General features: G+C 45.2%; 1 protein-coding gene across 3 annotated transcripts in view; it reads right to left on the reverse strand.

The window, feature by feature from the left end:
* Positions 1 to 1,845: 1,845 nt before the first annotated feature.
* Positions 1,846 to 14,909, reverse strand: part of TBX5 (T-box transcription factor 5) — a 97,386-nt gene continuing 84,322 nt past the window's right edge. For all 3 annotated transcript variants that reach the window (XM_083478711.1, XM_083478710.1, XM_083478709.1), the window contains exons 8-9: positions 12,889 to 13,115; positions 1,846 to 2,946 (exon numbers count right to left, since the gene is read on the reverse strand). In XM_083478711.1, the coding sequence (XP_083334837.1) occupies positions 2,360 to 2,946; positions 12,889 to 13,115 (814 nt within the window). In that variant the 3' untranslated portion in view covers positions 1,846 to 2,359. The remainder of the gene's footprint in view (positions 2,947 to 12,888; positions 13,116 to 14,909) is intronic.

Consider the following 14,909-nt stretch of genomic DNA (forward strand, 5'->3'; position numbering starts at 1 on the left):
ATTTTCTGCTCCGCAGCATCTCAGTCTCAATCTTAATTAAATGATGGGGAACGTGCCACCCTCTGGATGTTGCTGGACTGCAACTGGCAATGCTGGCTGGGCCTGGAGGGATCTGGAGTCTGACAACATCTGGAGGGCCACAGCTTGACTACTCCTGCCCTAAATAGAAGGACCTCTGTCACCAGGGATGAGCAAGCTCAAAGTGCAAAGGCAATTAGTAAATCTGCTGGGGGAGGTGGAAGATGGAGAGGTCCTTTTTTCAAGACAAGACATAGATTAGAGGCATGAGAACATCATGATTTGCTGGATGATGTGCTTGCTATGCAAAAACACAGCACCATCAATCTCTCCCAATAGTGACAGGGTTGGGGGACGTGCGGTTGGACTCCATCTCCTATCAGCCTCAGCCACCATGATCAATGAACAGAGGTGACAGAAGCTGGAGTCTAGCAACATCTTGAGGGCCACAGGTTCCCCACCGCGTGCTAGAAAATGGTGTGAGTGCTGATCTTCTTTTGAATTCTACCAAAAAGGGCAGCCAATATACTATTCTTCTCCCTCACTGTATATAAGACCCAGCAGTACTTCCCCATGTCCTGTTTTCATGCTTTCTCACCGCCTCTATTCATGACTGCTAATGGTTTGATGTAGAGAAAACATTATTATGTTGAATCATGGATACGTTTTAGCAGACACTGCAGTAGAGATGGGAAAACCTCAGTTGTTGTTAGACTCCATCACCCCCAGCCATCATGGCCAATGTTCAGGGATGATGAGAGCTGGTCCGGCAACATCTGGAGGGCAATGGCCCACCATTCTTACTTTAGCAGGAGCAGAGCACCAGATGCGTGGCTGCCATTAGCATAACTTCTAATTTGGCTTGAAGAATCTGATGAAGTAGACTGTTTAGTCCAGGGATGGGGAAATGGTGGCTTTCCAGATGTTGTCAGACTGCACCTCCCATCAGCCCCACACAGGATGGCCAATGCTCAGGGATGAGGGAACTATAGTCCAATGACATCAGGAAGGAAACAGGTTTCCTGTCTGTCTTACTGCACAAAATCTTATGCTACAACAAACCTGTTTGTGATTTAAAACAGAATATCTGTGCCATACAAAATCAACTCTCTTATAACTAGGGGTGGGTGAACCTGTCAATATTGGTTTCTCTGCATTTCTCAGTTTTCTAACTTTAAGTTCAGTTCTCCACATTTCCAGATCTGTTTAGTGTGATTTTCTAATATACACATTTTTGTATGTGATTTTGTCTAATATACTCTTCTTCTTCCTCTTTGCAAAACTGTTTTCTGTAATGCCATGCATTGTTGTGCAATGTTTTCCTTAATATGTGCATTTTTATGCACACATGACCCTACCATATGCATTTCTGTGCACATGAATTGGCTGGAGAACTGCACTGCAAAATTAGTAAACATGAAGATTTTGAAGGATGAGGGCATTTCACTTCATATGCTATTTTCAAAAGTGTGAATGGAATGGAATTTCTCCCCCATCCCTAGTTATAACAGAGGTAGACAAAGAGAAGGCAAAACGATCAAGTTGAGTGCGGATGCTCATTTGCTGTGAGCTATCTTGGTCCATTTTTAGACGGCGGCACATTACAAAATGGACCAAGCATGAAAATGGAGCGAAATCAGGCCAGAAACTTTTCAAAGTTGAAGTGCCTGTCAGAGGTAGGTACCAAAGTGTTTTACCTGTGAATTACTTCCACCCCTTTAAAAAGAAACCTTCAACCTCGAATCCCCTCCCCACCCTTTTTAAGTCTCTGTGAAAAGGGACAGGTTCTTTTCGTGAGACTCCAAGGAATATATAGATAGATGTAGATAGATAGATATATATTATCATTTATTATATAACAATGTCAATATCAACACCAAAAAAAGAAAGAGAGAAAGAGAGAGAGAGAGAGAGAGAGAGAGAGAGGAGAGAAAAGAAAACACGACATATTCTGATCGTCTTGTATGAGCACTCTCCGCGTGTCAAGAAAGGTAGCAAAACTCCCGTGTTTCACCTGAAAACAAAACCAAACTATAATGTTGTGCAAGGGCACAAGTTGGTGTGGAAGCAATGCAAACTCAGTGTGGCTATGTCTGGGCATGGGGGGGGGCTGTATGGCGTGGGGCAGGGCGGAACAGCATGGATCAGTTTGTCATTGGTCGCAAGAAAGGAAAGCCAGGAGATACAATACCATGGTCTGCCCAGAGGATAGGACGCTGTCCATCTCTCGAGTGCTTAGATATTAACATTCAGTTAAAACGAGTCTTGAAAACAAACAAACAAACACCACTCTTAGTTTGCAGTGAAATCTCTCCAGCAATCCTCTCCCTTGATTGCCTTGTTAGCTGTTCTCGCTCCATTCTGGCACCATGCCCACCCCATGCACGGAATGGTACTGGTGGGGGGAGAGGGTTCGGGGTACCCCATGAGAATACAGGAACTCTGCTGGCTGTAGGCTGCTGGGAGGCGACTGTATGCTTGTCTGAGGTCCACATTGCCGGACAATTGGCTGGTGAGGGACGGAGGTCTGGTGCTGGAACATGGCATGCGTTTCCCCGATCTGCGATGAGGTATGGTTGGCGACTGTGGCAAGCCGGGGCATGAGGGGGCCAGAAGTGAAATGGGCAGAGAAGTGCTGGTAAGGCAGCCTGTCCATAGGCTGCATGGCAGTCACTGTGCAGCTGCTGTAGGACGGCACAGCAGACCACGTGTTACAGCTGATGTCTTCTAGGCTGGGCACCGGTTCCGTAGGGGGCGCAGAGCTGGCGTACATGCAGGCTTGGCGCTGAGCAGACTCAGTCCTGTATGCACTGGTATTGAGTCCCTGCTGCTGGGAGTAGGTGGAGCGATAGAAAGGGTCTTCTTCTGGAGGAGACGTCTCCATGTAGGGCTTTTTGTAAGGATGTTCTGTGGTGGAACATTCTTCATCTGATGAAGAGACACACACAAAAAATACACAATGAATGAGGAACACGGTGAGACATCTATGATGTCCTGCTGGATCAGACCAAAGGCCCATATCAGGAACTGAACCTATGCTGGATCCTTATCTCTTCCCCACCCCGACCAATGTTCAAAAATAACCAGGCACCAGGTGCATTTTGCACCTGGCTTTCGGCCACTTGCAACCAAGTGAAGATACCTGGGCATCAGGTATCTCAACCATCTGAAGGCGCATGCCTGGGCATCATTGGATCTGGGCTGTTTTCACACACTAATGCCCCACCGTGTAGAATTCCATCAGTTCTATTTTTTCTGCACAATCAAAATGAATTTCTGGAAGCAAAACGCTTTTTCTGTGGAGCCTGAGGAGAAGCAGTCACCATTTAGAAAAAGAGGTCGGAATAGGCTAATAAGTATGTGGACTGTCCCTGGGTCAAGTGACTTTTCTTCTTTAAGTTCTGAAAATTCTTAACCTAGCTCAAGGTTGTCATCTGAACTAACCAGATGTTTAAATGAGAATCAAACACAATCAGTCCATCCTTTGGAAAATAAGGCTTCAGAGCTGTTTTGACTCCAAAATGGCAACTAGATATTCCGTTTGGGCGACTGTAACCTTGATTTTAGGAGCCATTTGGTCCTGTATACCTGAAGGAGCGTCTCCACCCCCGTCATTCAGCCCGGACACTGAGATCCAGCGCCAAGGGCCTTCTGGCGATTCCCTCATTGCAAGAAGTGAGGTTACAGGGAACCTGACAGAGGGCTTTCTCGGTAGTGGCGCCCACCCTGTGGAACACCCTCCCATCAGATTTCAAGGAAATAAACAACTATTTGACTTTTAGAAGACATCTGAAGGCAGCCCTGTTAAGGGAAGGTTTTAATATTTAATTCTGTATTGTTTTTAACACTCGATTGGGAAACGCCCAGAGTGGCTGGGGAAACTCAGCCAGATGGGCGGGGTAGAAATAATAATTTTATTATTATTATTATTATTATTATTATTATTATTATTATTATTATTATTATTATTATAATATATGAGTTTCTAACACTGCCCCCAACATACACACAGGTCATGTTGGCAGGTGGGTGGAGCCACCCACCTGTCAGTCACCTGATCTCACAATGACAAGTGCAGAAATCCCTGCAGTTATACTCAAGTCCTGCTTCTGGGCTTTCCATTTTGGTGTCTGGTTAGCCAATCTAAGAGCATGATGTTGGGCTTTGTGGTCCTTTACCCTAATCCAGCAGCCAAGCTCTTCTTACATTCAGTGATGGGGAATTGAGGATGATCAAGGAATTCTTTCAGTCCCTATTTTGTAGGGAATGAAGCCAGAGCTGCACCTTCTGGTGGGGTGGGGGAGATGGCTTCCCACATGGGGGGGCACACATGGAAACTGCTCATGAAGGAGAAACAACCAGCACCACACAGGATTGAAATCCTTCTGCTTACCAGCTGGGAATCACAAATGAGAAGAGCACCGCTGTTGTGCTCAGATTCTCCTTTCTGCCTTCCCGTCGGGAGGTCTGCTTGCCCACTCTGAGAACAGCATGCTGGGCTATATGGGACCCCTTTGGCGTGATCCTGCAAAACGCCTCTTAGATGCAGAAGATGTGAGCTGAGCAGAAATGTAAATGCTCCGCAGGAATAGCAACATATTGTCTGACGCACGGTATGTGTGTGAGAGAGTGTACGATCCAGTTTTTTAATGCCCTCCATTAAATTGCACCCCTGCTGAGACCTCGACGCAAAATAAGTGTCTGACTGCTGGAAGGGGCAGTGGAAACAACAGCAGCAAGATTAGAGAGAGGAGCGTATCTCCTTTCACCCAGCTCTTTGGATGGAAGTCAGGCAGGCTCCCGCATCGGAGACGCCCCAGTCTAGCTTGCGGTCTATAATGGTGATGATAATAGATGCTGTCATAATACACAAATAACAACACAGTATAGGGCAGGCATTGTCTGCAGAGCAAAAGGGAAGCCTGTGAAGGAACTGTGTGCATGTGGGAGGGGATGAACATTGGGAACTGTGCAGAACAGACAAAGGAGAAGAAGGAACTGGAGGAGGAGGATGGATTTCTCTTTTGGTGGGCAAGAGGATAAAGCTGTAGCTCAGCAGCAGAGAATCTGCTTTGCACGCGGAAGGTCCCCAGCACCTGCAGGTTCAAGCCTGAAGAGCTGCTGCCAGTCAGTGCAGATAATACTGAGCTCAATGGACCGAAGGGTTTAACTCAGTATAAGGCAGCATCCCATGTTAATATATAACATAAGACAAGCCTCTTGGAACAGGCCAATGGCACATCTATTCCAGCATCCTGTCCTCAACAGTGACCAACCTGATACCTCAATGGGAAGCCTGCAAGCTGGACCGGAGCACAAGAGCCCTCTCCCCTCCTGTTGTTACCAGCAACTGGTATCCAGAAACAGGACTGCGTCAGAGAGTGAAGTCAGAACACAGCTATCATGGCTAGTTGCTCTCAAAAGCCATCCACTATGGTGGCTATCAGGGATGCGGGTGGCACTGTGGGTTAAACCACAGAGCCTAGGACTTGCCGATCAGAAGGTCAGTGGTTCGAATCCCCGCGACGGGGTGAGCTCCCATTGCTCAGTCCCATCTCCTGCCAACCTAGCAGTTTGAAAGCACATCAAAGTGCAAGTAGATAAATAGGTACCACTGCGGCAGGAAGGTAAACGGCATTTCCGTGCGCTGCTCTGGTTTGCCAGAAGTGATTTAGTCATGTTGGCCACATGACCCGGAAGCTGTTTGCTGGCTCCCTCGGCCAATAAAGCAAGATGAGCACCGCAAACCCAGAGTCCGCCACGACTGGACCTAATGGTTAGGGGTCCCTTTACCTTTACGGTGGCTATCACTGCTTCCTTTGGCAGTGAGTTCCATAGTTTAACTATTCACTGCATGGAAACCATGTTACGGTCACAAGACGGCGCTAACTGGATCCATGTTGAATTGGGGCTACCTTGCTGCAGATTTTTTTTTTCTTCTGGATACTGGCTACAGTGGTACCTCGGGTTACAGATGCTTCAGGTTACAGACTCCACTAACCCAGAAATAGTACCTCGGGTTATGAATTTTGCTTCAGGATGAGAACAGAAATCGTGCGGTGGTGGCGTGGCGGCAGCGGGAGGGCCATTAGCTAAAGTGATACCTCAGGTTAAGAACAGTTTCAGGTTAAGAATGGACCTCCAGAACGAATTAAGTTCTTAACCCGAGGTACCACTGTACATACATCCCTGTGTGAACATATATGATCATAGCTGATCCCTCTCATTACAGTGGTACCTTGGTTTACAACCATAATCCGTTCCAGTTGTGAACCAAAACAGGTTGTAACCCAAGGCATGCTTTCGCCAATGGAGCCTCCCCCCCAAAAAATTGGTTGTAATTAAAAAATATATAATGGATTGTGATCCCAAAAAAAGGGACACACACTTCCGGGTTTGATGTGGCTGTAATCCAAAACGGTTGTAATCCAAAGCAGTTCCAAACCAAGGTACCACTATACAGTGGTACCTTGGGTTACATAAGCTTCAGGTTACATACACTTCAGGTTACACACTCCACTAAGCCAGAAATAGTGCTTCAGGTTAAGAACTTTGCTTCAGGGTAAGAACAGAAATCGGGCTCTGGCGGCGCGGCAGCAGCAGGAGGCCCCATTAGCTAAAGTGGTGTTTCAGGTTAAGAACAGTTTCAGGTTAAGAACGGACCTCTGGAACGAATTAAGTACTTAACCCGAGGTACCACTGTACTGCTTTCTTTGACTTATAGCACGCCTTTCCCAATGTGGCTACCTGAGATCCTTTAACTTTAAAAAAAGGAACTGAGCCTCCAGACCTTGCTATGCAAAGGCGCAAGCCCTTTTTACATAGGGATGGTTATGATATGCTGCAGTGTTGTTCAGTGGTTAGGGCAACTGCTCTGTACACATAAGGTCTTCCAGATTCAGTCTCCAGGTAGGGATGGGAGAGACCCCCTGCTTAAAATCCTGGAGGGCTGCTGCTAGTCTGTGTAGAACCTCAGTGGCAGAGCAAGCTGATCAGGCGCCTGGGGCAGCATGCGTGCCCTGCGCCCGGGGGCAGGGCCAGCCACCCAAGGGGTCACTGAGGGGCCTCTGAGGAGTCTGCCTGCTTCCTCCCACTCAGCCGCCCTACAGCTCAGGGGGAGGCAACAGGCGGACTGTTTGGGGCAGCACGGAGCCTCTGGGTGCTCAAGCCACTCCTAGGAGAGACGCGTAGCTTGGGCATACTGCAGACCCTGCAGTGAGTGCAGCCCACCATTTTGAGACCCACCTCAGTGGGGACACCTGGGTCAGGCCGCACCTATTGCACCTCTCTTGCTACGCCCCTGAATGTAGCCCCTCCAGGTCTTTGCCTGGCCCTTGGGGGGTCTCCGCAGGCCACACACCCCTCACCACCTTTCCTTCATACACTCCCTGAGCGCTTTCCCCCTGGTTGGAATACATCCTTGAACTCTGATAATGCATCTTCCTTCCCTAGATAGGGTGTTTATCCCAGACTGGCCAAAGGTAAATTTGGCCTGCATTGCTCCACTTACTTTTGCCTCTGGCCCCACCCACCCTGCACATGTGGCCCCCAGAAGGTTGCCCAGAAGGGGATGTGGCCCTTGGGCCAAAAAAGGTTCCCTGCCCTTCGTACAGACAATACTGAGCTGCACAGACCAGTGGCCTGGTTCAGTAAAATTTCCTTGGTGCGGGTATGACATTGACATTCAGAAGACATCTGAAGGCAGCCCTGTTCAGGGAAGTTTTTAATATGTGACATTTTAGTGTATTTTTCATCTTTGTTGGAAGCCGCCCAGAGTGGCTGGGGAAACCCAGCCAGATGGGCGGGGTACAAATAATAATTTTTTATTATTATTATTATTATTATTATTATTATTATTATTATTATTATTAAGAACATGTTCTATTTCAAGCAATGTATTTTGCACCCTGTATTTAATTTTTGTGATTGTAAGTTTAAATTGTTTTCAGCACTGGGTTTTAAATGTGGCAACTCACCCTGGGGCTTTACAGTGGAGGGCAGGTAGTAAACAACAGCAACAACAACAACAACAACATAAGAATAATAAATAAATATAAATATCATCATCAGCTTCCTATGTGCCTATGTACTTTTTGCTAGTTCCATAAATCCTGCCTTTTCCTCCCACTGCCACCCACTTGCCAATGTAGTGGATTGCTTTTGATCTAGCAAAGCCGAAAATTTCAGCCAGGAGAAGCCAGCTCACGCCCTGGAGATGCCCCATCCCGATTTACAGACTGTGCTGGAAGGTCTCTTGTCAGCGATCAAAGCATGTGGCAGCTTTGATAAATGAGCCCTCCTCTGCCCATCAAGCTTGAGCTATTGGGGAGATAGGAAGGAGACAAGGCTCTCCCCTGCACACACACACCCCTCCCTCGGTCATCTCACTGAGCTGGGCATGCTGAAAGAGGCTTGGGGGGGGCAGGGAGAGAGAACACCATGGGAGAGATAGTCCTCCTGCCTGTGACAATATGAGGAAATTAGATAAAGCGGGAGAGGGGAGAGGAAGGGAGCCACCAAGAGCCACCCACTCAGTGGGAATCCCAACCCTGGAAGGAAAACTTTGTTGATTCTTTATCACGCTGCCATGTTGGGAGACAGATGATGGATTGCCTCCCTGTGACCAGGGCCGTAATCAGAGTTTGGGCCATCCTCTTTGCTGTTACGGCTCGGTTTGGGATGCTTTTGGGGGGAAGGGCAGCAGACAGTGGATAAGGCAGGGTTGCGTTGCATATCTATATGGAGACCGTCAAGTGGGACCGTTTCAGTGGATTAGGTTTGCCACAGCATGATATTCTGTAGACGATGGCTGGGTGGGTGCACACTCCACACAGTTAAAGCACATGGCTTCTCCCCAGGGACTGTAGTTTGTTGAGGGAGCACAATTCAAAGTCCTAAACGGCCTCGGCCCTGTATAGTTGAAGGAGTGTTTCCACCCCATCGTTCAGTCCAGACACCGAGATTCAGCTCAGAGGGCTTTCTGGCATGGGAAGTGAAGTTACAGGGAACCAGGCAGAGGGCCTTCTTGGTAGTGACACCCGCCCTGTGGAACGCCCTCCCGTCAGATGTCAAGGAGATGAGTAACTATATAACCTTTAGAAGACATCTGAAGGCAGCCCTGTATAGGGAAGCTTTTTAATGTGTAATGTTGAATGTTTTTATATACGTTGGAAGCTGCCCAGAGTGGCTGAAGCAACACAGTCACATGGGCAGGGTAATAATAATAATAATAATAATAAGTAGTAGTAGTAGTAGTAGTTCAGGAAAGAGCCAGCTACAGTTCTTTGGGAGAAGTCACAACCATTACAGAGATAGCGTGTATGCAGGCCCATGCTTCTTGGGTGTGGAGCACTCAATGAAAGGGCAGGCCTCAACTGCCCCAAACTGTCCTTTGCCAACCTGCCACCCTCCATTTGTTTCTGACTCCAATGTCCATCCGTCCCAGCACCCCATTCATACTCATAAGAACATGAGAAGAGCCTCCTGGATCAGCCCAATGGCCCATCTCACCCAGCATTCAATTCTCACAGTGGACAACCAGATGTCTGTGGGATGCCTGCAAGCAGAATCTGAATTCACCCCCCTCCCTGCATGGTTTCTAGAAACTGGTATTCAGAAGCATCCTGTGGAAGCAAAGCAGAGTCATCATGCCTTGGAGCCATGGATAGCCTTCTCATGGAACTGCCTTCCCCAGGAGGCAGCAATGGCCGCCAACTTGGATGCCTTGAAAAGAGGATTGAAAAAATTCATGGAAGATATAAATTGCTGGTAGCCATGATAGCTCTGCTCTGCCTTCACAGTTGGAGGCAGCAATGCTTCTGAATGCCCATTGCTGGAAACCACAGGGGGGATGCTCTTGTGCTTGGGTCCTGCTTGTAGGTCTCCTATAGTCATCTGGTTGTCTATAGGAAGCTGGACTGGATGGGCCATTGGCCTGATCCAGCAGGGTCTTCTTCTGTTCTTATGCTGTTGCTGCAAAAATTTGTGGGTTTTCGAAAACAGCAATTGACATCAGGCAGGTGCCCTCACTGTTTCAGATGCCTGCTGAAAACCGTTTTTTATTTCAGCAAGCCTACCCAGACTTGCCATCAATATTGTCATTTTAAAAGGTTCACTGATTTAAATCCTGTTTTTTCATGATAATTATTTTATGCCAATTTTCTTTTGAATAGCGATGTGGATTTTAGCTGTGTTTAATTACTGTGTACAATGCTTAGAAAGTTATTTGGTCAACTAACGTATAAATCTATTTTAAAATACAAATATATAAAAAGGAACAGTTAAATTGAATATATGCTTATGTTGTAATTGTACCTATATTATCTGCTCAGAAGGAGGTCTAGATCTATTCCTAGCTTATTAAGGGTGTATGGGATTGCTGGAGCTTTGTTTCTTTGAACTGATTGTCTGTAACACTGGATATTAATGTTTTTATTATTTTAATAATAATAAATCTACTTCATTTAAAAAAAAACGAATACTGGGAACTTTCAAGTTGTTAAAGAAAATAAATGAATGGCCCAATGTCAAAACATTGCTCTCGAATCCCATGTGAGTTAGTGGTCAAAAGAGCCTGTGTAGTCTCTTGAAATAGCAGTAAATTTCACCCCTCGGAATAACCTTGCATCAGCTATTTAAGCGTTTGTATTAATCCCGAATCCTTTTCAGAGGCCTCCTGGCCTGATAAGCTATCTTTATCCCAGGCACCAGCTATCTCCCTGGATGTGGATTCAGCTTCTATAGAACTATGCGGCCATCTCTCTGGGTTTCATCTATGCTGCTCTTCAATAATGAAGACTGAAATTGCCGGAATAGCGGCCAATGGGAAAAGCAGCCCAAGAAATGGAAAGAGTGGGGGAGAAGGGGAAAGTGGAGGCCAGTAGCTCCACGGTTAAGCGTCTGCTTGCAGGCAGAAGGTCCTGGGTCCAGTCTCCGACATCGCCAGATAGGGTGGGGAGAGGCTCCCTTGCCTGAAACTCTGCAGAGCCGCTGCCAGTCAGTGTCAACCACACTGAGCTAGATGGACCAGTGGTCTGACTCAGGCAGCTTCCTATGCTTCTCTGGTTGGATGAATTACTGATGTTCTGCATTTCCCCACAACTGGGTCATGGCTGTTGCTTCTTGGTAGACCATGCTAGATGGACTCAGTAATAAGGCAGCTTCCTATGGAGATGGACTAAAGTTCAAATTGGAGAAATGAAGCACTGGTTGGCGGGAGGATGAGGGAGTCGGAATGATGTCTTGTTTCTGTTGCAAATACATGTATACTAGTGCATGCTACAGAGGGCAGGGGGTGCGGGAGGCAGTCATCACTGTGAATGGACAAGCCTGTCCATTCTGATTTCTTTCCATTTCTCTTTTTCCCCAGTCTGAAATTATGTTTACCACATTTCTGCACCAGTGTTTTTTTAAGGTCTCACAATAATCCACCAGCATTTCAGAGTGTATCTCTCCTAATACACCTTTTTGTACACAATTTGCCTACCCATCGGAAGGGCAGGTTTTTGTATGCAAAGGAACTTCCAAAGAACTGTATGCAACTGCGTGGAATTTTAGAATGACATGCAATGGGAAATTTTGGGATGGGTCGGAATTGTATGGAGTTTGGGAATTGTATGGAATTTTGTATGCAATTATTGTTTTGCTATGCAATCGGCCTGCAACTTTTCCCTAACGAAAACATTTTGACAAGCGAGATAGCCTCTAACAAAATGCATTTTTGTACATTATCTTCCCTGATACGTGTGCACTTGTACGTACACTTTTCCCTAAAACACACATTTTTTGCACACAATACAGTGGTACCTCGGTTTATGAACTTAACCTGTTGTGGAAGTCCATTCTTAAACCAAAACTGTTCTTAAACCGAGGCACGCTTTCCCTAATGAGGCCTCCTGCCGCCGGTGCCCTTCCACCGTTCGGCTTCCGTTCTTAGACCAAGGTAAAGTTCACAAACTGGGACACTACTTCCGGTTTTGCAGAGTTCGTAAACCAAATCGTTCTTAAAGAGGACTGTTCTTAAACTGAGGTACCACTGCTTGGGAAATGGCACTGCAAAATTCAGAGGAGTGTGAATTTTCAGTTTGCATACTGTTCCAAGAAGCACAAATTAGATAGGTTCACTTCAAAGGACAAACCAAACCAAATTTCTCCTCCTGTTTTTAGCCATCATGAGCCATCCCTGTAGTCATTAAACAGGGAGAAGAGATCCGTAACATGGACTCAAGAAATAAATAAATGCCAAGGACTCTCTGCCATCCAAAGAAGGAGGGATCTACCCATTTCAGTCTTTATTGGTTTCTCATTTTTTTCCTAATATTGGATTTTCTCTACATTCCTGCATTAATTTGCAACTTGTTTACTATATTTAAGAAATCCTCATGGAAATTCACCCTTTTAGCGAAAAGTTCTCCTAATAAACACATTTTTGTGTTTTTCTCTGTTTTTCTTCACGCTGGTTTTGATGTCGGTATGTTGCATATTTCTTGTTGTGAGTCACTTTGAATTACTTTTGTAAAAAAAAAGAGCTACTAATAAGATTAACAAATAATAAAATAATACAGTAGATAATTTAATTTTGGCATGTATCTTTGAGTAACGTACACGTTTTCGCAAGCACTTTCCCCTAATGTAATGCCTTTTTGTATGTTATTTTCCATAAAATATTCCTTGTTTTGAGTACTTTCCCCTAACCCAGGCATCTTTGTGAACACTGTTTCCTTGGGGAATCTGTGCGCCAAAATTCAGAGAAGTACGGCTCTGAAAGGGCAACTGCGATTTGATTCCTGTATTGTTTGGGGGAGTGCCAATTGGATAGATTTGCCTCTAAAGGGAAAGCGAACCTAATTTCTCTTGCTCAAAGGGCCTGACCTTTTCTCTTGGTGCAGTGGTAAATCTGGCTGTGGTCCTGCGACACGGGGTACGAGTTGGCAGCTGGTAGCAGGTCCTGCGAAGTGCTGGAAACGCCGTTCTCACACTGGAACTGAGACCCGAGGTTGGAAGAGGCAGGCAGCGCCCGGTTCTCACCGCTGAAAGGGCTGTGGTTGGAAGCCACCTTCTGCCGGACGGTGCTTCTGGGAACCACTGGGTACTCCTTGCTGAAAACACAGGCAATGTTTTCATCAGTTACTTATGCTCTATCTGCACTCAGTATACCCTGCTACTTCTGGATTGGCTTATAGTAAGCTTACAGTGCCGGATTTACGTATAAGCTAAACAAGCTATAGCTTGGGGCCCCACTCTCTTGGGAACCCCCAAAAAAATTAAAGGGAAAACAACTGGATGTACATTTCCAAAATAGAAGATAAAAAACAAATGAAATAAAACCTACACACAGCAACAGTGTTTTGTGTTGTGTAGGCTCCTATGATGTAAGTAATGGGCCCCACCTGCTAGCCTGCTCCCTAAAATATCACTGGTTTGCTCATTTCTATATAAAGTGGTACCTTGGTTCTCAAACTTAATCCGTTCCGGAAATCTGTTCCAAAACCAAAGCCTTCCAAAACCAAGGCGTGCTTTTCCAAAGAAAGTAATACAAAATGGATTCCATAGAAAGTAATGCAAAAAGTAATGCAAAATCCGTTCCAGACTTTTAAAAACAACCCCTAAAACAGCATTAGGTCTGTAAATTACCATATAGCATATATTCAACACAAAAAAGCAGCGATAATTTGTTGTTGACAAAGGACAGCTGGACATATAAAGGGCCCCATTACCTTCAGTGGCTTAGGGCCTCATCAAACCTAAATCCAGCCCTGTCTGCACTATACCTTTAAAGCACTATGATTCCACTTTAAATGGTCATGGCTTCCTTCAAAGGATCCTGGGAATGATATAGCTTGTTAAGGGTGCTGAGAGTTATCATTTTAATTCATTTATAGATGGCATTTAACTCCAAGTAGATTTGCAAAAATGTATAAGTCTGAATCAGGTAAGTGCTGGAGATGTAATGAGGTTGAGGGTACATTTTACCATATGTGGTGGACTTGTAAAAGGGTAAAAGTGTATTGGGAAATGATATATAATGAATTGGGGGGGAGAATGTTTAAAAGTACCTTTCCAAAAAAAAAAAAACAGAGTCTTTTTTGTTGGGGATAATTCAGAGCGAAATTCCCAGGTATCAAAAAAGATTATTTATGTATGCTACTACTGCGGCCCATGTTCTGCTAGCCAAAAAAATGGAAAATGAGTGAGGTCCCAACCAAAGAAGAATGGCAACATAAATGGATGGAATATACACAGCCTGCAGATTTAACATAGAATAAGAGAACAAGAAGAACATACGTTTAAAGAAGACTGGAAAATGTTTTACTGAATATATGGGTGAAAATTGTGTTTATTTAAAAACGCTGGTAAGATTAAGATAAACTCAACAGTGTAAATAAGTTTTGAAGGATGTAGCAATGGATTACTGAATGGTATAGTTCATTTAAAATATGCAGGGGTGTATGGTATGCAAAATGAACCACCAGAAGAGAAGAAGGGAAGAAGGGAAGTCATTGATTTAAGGTTGTCTAAATAAATATTTTGAAATGTAAATTAGAAAAAAATAATTAAAATTATATATTTTTAAAAGGGTGCTGAGAGTTATTTGGGGGATGCCTGTTCCCCTCCCAGAGCTATAATTCCCAGAGCTCCCTGGGAAAAGGGATTGAATATTAAACCACTGTGAACATAATTCAGGAAAAGCCAGGGTTGTTTAAAGTGGCTTGATACACATTGTGCAAAAGATTCCTTCTAGTCCCTTCCAACTCAATGTTTCTATGATATATTAGTAGTAGTAGTAGCAGTAGTAGTAGCAGCAGCAGTAGTAGTAGTAATACAGTGTTTCAATCAGTAGCAGGCAGCTGCATCTGGAAGCCACCACTGAAATGTCCCATAAATGGCCAGCT

This window comes from Podarcis liolepis (assembly GCF_965112155.1).
Source record: "Podarcis liolepis genome assembly, chromosome: 15".
In the NCBI taxonomy this organism is placed as follows: Eukaryota; Metazoa; Chordata; class Lepidosauria; order Squamata; family Lacertidae; genus Podarcis; species Podarcis liolepis.